At 40.9% G+C, this 8,680-nt stretch overlaps 1 protein-coding gene across 1 annotated transcript; it reads left to right on the plus strand.

The window, feature by feature from the left end:
* Positions 1 to 2,042: 2,042 nt before the first annotated feature.
* LOC118431079 (red fluorescent protein drFP583-like) lies at positions 2,043 to 5,082 on the plus strand. Its single transcript, XM_035842165.1, has 6 exons — positions 2,043 to 2,233; positions 2,716 to 2,808; positions 3,094 to 3,242; positions 3,465 to 3,564; positions 4,068 to 4,198; positions 4,651 to 5,082. The coding sequence occupies exons 1-6, from the start codon at positions 2,231 to 2,233 to the stop codon at positions 4,829 to 4,831; spliced, it is 657 nt and encodes a 218-aa protein (XP_035698058.1). The 5' UTR covers positions 2,043 to 2,230; the 3' UTR covers positions 4,832 to 5,082.
* The last annotated feature ends 3,598 nt before the right edge of the window (positions 5,083 to 8,680 follow it).

Raw genomic sequence — 8,680 nt, forward strand, 5'->3', positions numbered from 1 at the left:
AGTCTCTCTTCTTGCACTGAGAAAATTGTTCAAAAGTTTAAAAGAATTTAAAAGATGTTGGGTCATTGACCGCACATTGGGTCATTGACTTACGACAGAAAAGAGTAGGCCAAGCCCCGCCCTTTGTAATGGCCTCGGCTGGTTGGGCCACCTCGGCTGCCTGTATTGTCAGCCGAACGAATAGATAAAATAACGTTAGATAAATTTCAGATAAACAAGAAAAGATTATTGTTGTTGGGAATAGTTCTACATAGTATTGAATAATAGAGATTGGCGCATTCATCGAAGACACAGTCTAGTAAGAAATGTGTCTCGTCTTCAATGTACACGTGGTCACAGAATTTGCATGTTCAATCTATCTATCTATCGAAAAAAATTATCTACCTATCTATCTTTCTATCTATCTATCTATGTATCTATCTTTCCATCTATCTATCTATCCATCTTTCCGTCTATCTATCCATATGCTAAATAAATATCATAAATAGTATCTATCTATCTATGGACTAATCTATATATAGGAACAGTGTACAGATTCTTGTCTGTTTCAACTTTCTTCACTTTTGATGGTTCACAAAACCATGTAGAGCGTTTGTTGCATTATTTGCACTTGCACTTGTAAAATGAACAACAGAAAGAAAATAAACCAATCAGGAGGCAGTAGATGGTTTCTCCATAAGTGTCTATGTATGAACAAATGTAGACATAACAAGACATCGTCCTTCCCCCTCTAAAACATCTTGCTACATACTAGCTAACATATATCAATGTATCTCTCTGTCTGTTTTTCTGTCTTTGTCCCCGATCTCTCTGTCTCTCTCTCTGTCTCTCTCTGTGCCTCTGTATTCCCCTTTCTCTCTCTCTCTCTCTCTCTCTCTCTCTCTCTCTCTTCTCTCTCTCTCTCTCTCTCTCTCTCATATATATATGTACCCGTATCTATGTATCTGTAACGAACGTCTTGAGGCAACACATTAAAGGATGGATCACTATGGCAACAATGGCGTCATCACTAATTTTCTTTAATTACTTAATTACACATTTGACAAAAACCGAGTCCCATGACTGTCCTGTGACTGTCCCTTTAGCCTACTGTCCTAAATATCATGTCGTGCTGTTAAGCGTTATTCGACATTCTGAAAAAATGATATCACGCACTTAGCATGATCTTGCTCGAATTTCTTTATAGAAAATAAACAATTTCGTTATCGACACAGATTTTCGTAAAGCTGCATGATCTGAGCTCAATTCATGTTTGCAAATCTACATCCTTGATAGACTATATGATAATTCAATAAGCAGCTCATAAAATATTTCTTGAGTACTGTAAGGAAAAGAGAAACCCTTCATTCATGAACGTCGTGCTGCAATATTGGTAGAAGACTGATTATGTGGATATTATCAACAGTTCCATTCTAGTTATTGTAAATCCAGGAGTAGTTTTTAGTTAACGCCAAAGAAAGCACTCGCATATCACGAATTTTCGCACAAAGGCAGCGTCGCTCGCCTTGCAGAGAGCTGGTTTGCAGCCCGAAATTTGATGAACATGCACTCACAATATTTATTTACATTGTATTGCAAATATGCCAAAAATATTCAGCTGCATTGTGGTCTCCTATGAATATCACATAGTGAATGCTAGCTGTCACCACTAGTTGAGAAAGAATCATATTAGCACACAGGTGCTGGCCATGGCTGCTATCACCTCAAACATTTAATAATTTTAGTTTGTCGGAAAATCAAGCACTTTTGTAGGACTACACTTGTGATGACATGTAGACAGGCTTTTATCTAATGGCAATTTTAATTGTATCAGTAGTTATCGATATCATATAGGATTGCATTTGTCTTTGTAAGGAAATTCTAAACATACATCTATGTGAAGTCTCTCTTCTTTTATTGAAGATTTAATATGTTTAAAACTTTTCTTTAAAATGGAAATAGGTCGGGTCATTGCCCGCATATGGGAAGAGCCTATGGTCATTGACTTCTGCAGGTGCTGTGTCTTTTCTCTAGGTCGGTTTGTGATTGATTCATTGTCATACTTTTGATAAGGGGGGATTGTCCAATAATTATAGGTCTTTATACAGAAAACTCCTCCCACTTCTTGACTAAAAATGTACAAATAGAGCGTCTTCAGGGTTGGTCCTCACTCTGCGAAGATCCCTCAGTCTTCATTTGAGCCAACATCCGAGTTTCTCTCGTCTCATCCCAAGACCAAATCGACGCAATCATGGTAATGCATTTTACTGACTTCTTAATGGTTGCCTTAAGATTGAGCAGTTGCTTACATTTATCCTTTGTGAATTCCTCATCATATTTTCTCAAAGCAACTTTCAGTTGAGTCCGCTTAGGTTGTCTTCTGGTGCGGACCTCGATCTTCAGGGAGTAAACCGGACCTGGCCGAGTAGCCTGCATCGGGTGGAACAAATTAATATCCGCATTTCAACAAAGTTGCTTGTTGCTTTGTTTTGTCAGTCCTTGTATTCTGTGCCCTTTTCTTGGCTTTCAGATTGTCCTTACATATTAATTCATGGTTTATTTTCTCTTGGTGCGTAGTCACCTCTTTTCAGCGGAGTATTTTCTAACACTGAAGCTTTGACTCATTTCCATCCATTGGCAGGTTCCCAAAGTTTGAAGGCTCTCCTATTGTTATTTTTTTGTTAAGTTTTTGTTTTGTAATGACTAATTGGTGTTTTTTGCTTTGTTTTATTTCAGTCTGTCCCGACAAACCTCGACTTGCACATCTACGGCTCCATCAACGGTATGGAGTTTGACATGGTGGGCGGTGGGAGTGGCAACCCAAATGACGTAAGTGTATATACCATTTGTTTTGAATATAACGTTATCTCACCGATTTTCTTATTTTCAGTGGATTTGTCCTTTGAATCTCAGTGAAATGCCTGCAGTACGATATGTCTGAATAAAGGACTAAAGGAACTGAAGTCCACAATGCACACGAGAAATTGAAGAAAGCATTCAGCCGAATTTGAAAATATATCTGATGGTCAATCTTGAAACTTTGAACCATTTTTACGGTTTGCCTTCAATTCAAGCAAGTTTGTTAGTCTTATTCTGAAACATTATCCTGCACAGGGATCGCTGAGCGTAAACGTGAAGTCTACCAAAGGTGCCCTGCGCGTTTCTCCTCTGCTGGTGGGCCCGCATCTGGGGTACGGCCACTACCAGTACCTACCCTTCCCTGACGGTCCGTCGCCTTTCCAGGCAGCCGTGAACAACGGCGGGTAGGTCCTTATCTTCTTTTAGTAGTCGCATAATGTGACTGTTTTATACGTTTCAAATGCATATGGTCAGAATATTATGCCACTTTCAACTATCCTATTGCACATTTTGTCCCAGGCGCTCTATATGTTGCCTGTTGCTGATACGTCAGTAGACTTCAAAGTACGCAAAGCAGTTCGAAAATCGGTTAAGTTTTGTAAGCTTTGCTTGTTTCTGTACTTCAGATATCAAATGCATCGCTCTTTCAACTTCGAGGACGGTGCCGTGCTGACTGCCACCTACAACTACTCCTACAGCGGCGGCAAGATCCAGGGAGAGTTTCATGTAGGTAGATCTATGCTATCTACAGAATTTAGTACTCTGCTCATGAAGTTCAACTGTGTCGATATCTTTGTCACGCGCGAGTGAAATTATACACAGTAACATTATAGGGGGACTTGAGGTGGTGGGCAGATGTAGTTAACTCCTTCTTGGTACGTTTGATTGTCAACAAACGTAATTTTAAAATCAATTGACTATTATTGATTGGTAGGTAGTTGACTTGGGGGTTTTGACAGATCTCAAATATCTACGGGTCGGGAGGAGCAAGGCCCATGCAAAAACACCAAGACGGAAATACTATTAAAATGTTTGCGGTGGCCACTTCACAGCGAATTTAAAACCACTGCAAACATTTTTCCATGGCAGTAAGAGACTACAGTGCATGGTGCTCCCGCGAACTTAAAACCGCGGCGAAAAGTCCTTTTCCCGCTATCGCGAAATTAAATCCCTACGAACTTCAATGTATTTACACAGTAACTGAATGTCTCCACGTACACGTGTTTCAGCTGGTGGGCAGCTGTTTCCCCGACGATAGTCCGGTGATGACCAACGCGCTGACCGGTTTGGACAGGAGCGTGGCCAAGCTGATGTGCGTGTCCGATGACAAGCTTGCCGAGTTCGTGGACTGGACCTACCGGTACGAGATAACATGACTTACTTGTTTTCTTGTATAATGTAATCAACAAATCAATGATTGTATTTCTTGAGTCAAGTCTCCATTGTTTGAGACAAAGCTTGAACAATCCGGCAATGTTAGGTAGTCTCAAAAATGAAAGCGTTCGTGGTAATAATCACATTTCTTGTTTTCTTAATTTGAAATACAATGTACCAAGGTATAGGACAAATCAATGAGTTCCTGAAATAAATCGCGTTTTTTGAAAGTTGGCGAGTTTTACTGGTCTAGTCTATGAATAGTTTAGTTCTTTGAGAGTTCACTTGTTCCTGAATATATTTGTATGGCTGAATGATAATTTGTAACTCATGAAAATCACAGGAATGCGTGTCAAGCAAGGATATCGATGTGATGTAATCTAAACGTATTTCCTGATTGCAGCGGCTTAAGTGTGTTTTGTTTTACGCCGTTTGCAGCACCAGCAGCGGCGGGCGCTACCGTGCCACGGTGCAGACCAACTTCACCTTCGCAAAGCCCATCGCAGCTGGCCTGAAGAACAACATGCCGATGTTCGTGTTCCGTCAGCTGGAAGTCACCGGCTCCAAAACCGAGATCAGCCTTCAGGAGCAGCAAAAGGCGTTCTCCACCGTTCTGTGAGCGGCCAGAATGCATTTCTACCATATACATGTAACGTTACACCCTCCGACAAATTACTTTGTATTCTCCGATGATGTCAGTTTGTACCCACCACTTTTGGTTTAGACTCTCTACCTGGGAGTCAACAACTTGAAACTGTTCACTGAATCCAACACATTTTGTCATTCTAGGGTGCGTTTATGGTTGAAATGTAAAAGAGCTGAAATACTTTGAACTTTTAAATAAAGTTTCTTGGTACTCTTACAAATAAATCTCTGTGTCTGTTTTTTTACCTACAAATAGAATAACATGCAAACGTACAACATGAAAAATGATAGATACATTCCCTTGAGCGAGTCTCCTGACAAAAAGTTAGTCTCACGGACAGAAACTCTAAATTAGATAGCTAGTCATGATTTCTACACAAAGTACATGTACATAAGACGCCATTTTCAATCTAAGACTTATCAGACACCTGACGAACTAGATAATTACGTTACAGGATCCCAGATGTTCAGACAGTGAAAAGAGTTAACGGCCGGTTCAAGAACCACCAGATCAATAGAACAGTCTTACAGTTAAGGATGAACAGTCTTTGTTGGCCACTCACCTACCTAGCTCCTCACGCTGATATTCATTATAAAATCGGTCAGTGTATTGTACTGTGTAAAGAGCTGTGAGAAAAAGCTTGCGGCGACACAATTTTAATCGTGTCGCCGCAAGCTATTGAAATGATGAATCACTATGGCAACAATGGCGTTAGTATTAGTGGCCTGTAGGGGATCCGCCAGCCAATCCCTGGCACATTGAAATGTGTCCATAAAGGACATAAAGGCACAGAAAGACAGTGCCAATAACTCACCTTTCTGACCCTCATATAAAAGCCCATCATCTCAGCTGTGATAAAATCCCACTGTCATTAGAAATCATACGGCATAATTTGCAGAAAAATACCCCCAAATCCTACCACCCCCTCAAACGCCTAACCACCAAGGGAACAGACCCTTACACAACAAGGAAATAGTCCCAACTTCATATCCTGATAACCACAAAAACTCAGCTTTTTGGCCATAATTAGTAAGTAGAAACCCTCCCCAGTCACCACCTTACCTCACCTAGTCCCATCCTCATCAGGAGGGTCGGGGACTATTGACCTCAAAACTGCCAGAATTTCTACCCATTTTTCCAAGAAAAAAAATCTTAAAGTTTTAGGCCCTGGACTACATGCCGGATCGCTGGTGGATCGCTGGCGGATCCCCTGTATGATCTCCTGACACCGAAGACAAAGAAACCAGTAAATGCATACAGTGTAATCACAAGGTAACGTCTCGTGACTCTCATAATTGTCCCTTTATCCAACATTACTGCCCTATATACCTAGTACCTAGTCAACAGTCTTCTGGTCACCGACCTACATTTGACCAATGACGTTATATAACGTCCATGATTTGACACATTTGATTTGCATGCCCGGGAGATTACTACTAGATCACAGAAAGAAGAAAAGACGGGGGAAAGATTTGCAACAACAAAATTTGGAATTTTCTTCGCCCATTTAAAAGTTTTTTTTGCCTCTCCTAAAAGAAACTATACATTCTTTTCCTGATGTTGAAAGTTTTTGTTATGATAAAATACTTTAGCATCTATCGTAAATCTCTTCTCTGTTGAAGTAAAATAAAATAGGACAGGTGCCTTGTACAGTTACGGGAGTCGTAAAATAGCCCCCCTTGTCCCTAAGCGCTCAATGGATCTGTCAGAGAGACTGTCAGCTCCGTACGGTTAAACACGATGCATGGCCACATGCTGAACAGTAGCAACGTTTGATCGCTGTTCAAAATTATATATTAAGATTGTTTTCTAGACATGAAAGTTCTATACAATTTTATAAGAATTATGGGTAAGGACAAGCATGGTTAATTACTGCCCAGAAAGACTTTCATTTTGCTTTTTAGACCGTGAAGAGAGCCTGGAGAAATGACGTCACAGGAAGTCTCGTTTATTGAGAAAATGACAATAATTACAGGGTTCCGTCAGGTATGTAATAAGTGTTGTCACTTTCTTACAATGCATAGATTTAATTTGTTTGTCGCCACAGTTGGTCAGGAGGCGTGGGTTTTGGCTGGATGTGGTCAGCCTGAAGAAACAAAGGGAGCATCTGACAACAGGTCTCATTCTCTAGATTACTATGCATACATACCCATTTTACAGTACCCACAATTCTCCATGATTAGATAATAAAGCACGTCTCTCTATGCTACCTTATACTTTATAACTCTAACTTACTGGCATAAAATCTAGATTTCTCTATACAGTAAATGTAATATGGCAGGTCTGAATGCGTTTTCTTTACAATGAGCATTAAAGGGTATTTGAACATGTATTTTGGAAAATATAAACATTCAGCGATTTCATGTATTTACAGCTGACAGGTAAGAATGTTACTGCACTTGTCACTCGTTTTTGCCACTACCCACAATGCATACGTTTAGGGTTACAGGTAGTTGTTCCGGGTATGACGGTCCGACGTCACTCAGAACTTTCTTTGCATAGGGAAGAAAATGTACCATAGGTACTATTGCAGCATATACAGTACGTTCCTTAAAGTATTTACAACTCTCCTTAATACAAAATCTCATGCCACACGCCATATCCGTGTATGACAACGGCTGATACAAATTCAAAAGCAGCTATAAACTGACAAAATATAGGACGTATGCCCTCCTATATTAGTAGTATCTACCTCGAGGGTTTACACCGGGTACAGCATACATATATAAAGAACGCTACAGTCTAGGCAAGAAAATGTTGTGACTCCTAAAAAAAAACATCTGAGTTACGTAAAAAAAGATATGATAACACCAAAGTATTCTGATGAAAAACTAAATTGTGATTAGGATTAATCCGTCTTAAGATGCGAACACTTGTCCACAGCGTATGTAGTTTTTGGCAATTGTTTGATGTGGTCAAAACAGACGATACGTTTTTATCATATAGAATTCGTACGTTTGCAAACTATGTTCAATCTGGGCTAGAACTTATGATGAGTTTTGTTGAGTATACCAGGAAAGCCCTTTTCTCCACAAAAATGATATGGTAATGTAAGAAGAATGCTACCACGGTCTTGTCAAAAGCTATCATGGTAGGTGGTTCATATGATCACAGGTAGGTGATCTCGTACCCAGTCGGGAAAAAGACATTATCGGATAAATCCGACTCATTTCTCCTGACCAGTGGCGGTTTATATGGGACGTTTTTTGGCAAGGATGTCAGTACATCCCGCTCGGGGATTGTGTCGATCCTTCCCCGATCATTGTCGACGGTCTCCGACTCCACCCGAATGATATCGGGCATGTGCGAAACAACACTTTCGACTTCCGACGCCGACAAGGCTGACAGCAGCGTGTTCTGGGAGTTGCAGCTGCTGTCTGTGGTGCACGTGGTCCGGCGTCGGTGGATCGTGCTGGGGACCCGCTTCTTCGGCATCTGGAAGCGGAGCTCCTTCCAGAAGCGGCTGGCCTGGCTGTGCGCGTCCTTGTCCGACCACTTGATGCACTTCACGGCGTTCATGGTGTGGCGGAGGGATTTCCTGAAAAGATAGGGATCATTAATCTCCAAGCAGATGTTGCTGTGGCATAAGATAGCTCACTATTATTCACGACTTACACTGTGGCATCGCAACGCCGCCATGCGGAAAGCAGAACATAGTTCATTACGCCCCGATGAAGGTAGCTGGCAAGTTGCCGACACGTTGGTCAGGTAAAAAATGCTTTGTATCATCAAATATTCTGCAATAGTCTAGACGAAACTATTTGAGGATGTCGAACCGAGCTTTGACTTTCACTAATCGGTCATTATACGTTATAAAAAGCA

This window comes from Branchiostoma floridae, chromosome 14 (genome assembly GCF_000003815.2).
Source record: "Branchiostoma floridae strain S238N-H82 chromosome 14, Bfl_VNyyK, whole genome shotgun sequence".
In the NCBI taxonomy this organism is placed as follows: Eukaryota; Metazoa; Chordata; class Leptocardii; order Amphioxiformes; family Branchiostomatidae; genus Branchiostoma; species Branchiostoma floridae.

Coding starts and splice junctions, on each gene's coding strand:
- LOC118431079 (XM_035842165.1), top strand. Junction 3,243..3,464: donor GCAGCCGTGAACAACGGCGG/GTAGGTCCTTAT, acceptor TCTGTACTTCAG/ATATCAAATGCATCGCTCTT. Junction 4,199..4,650: donor TTCGTGGACTGGACCTACCG/GTACGAGATAAC, acceptor CGCCGTTTGCAG/CACCAGCAGCGGCGGGCGCT.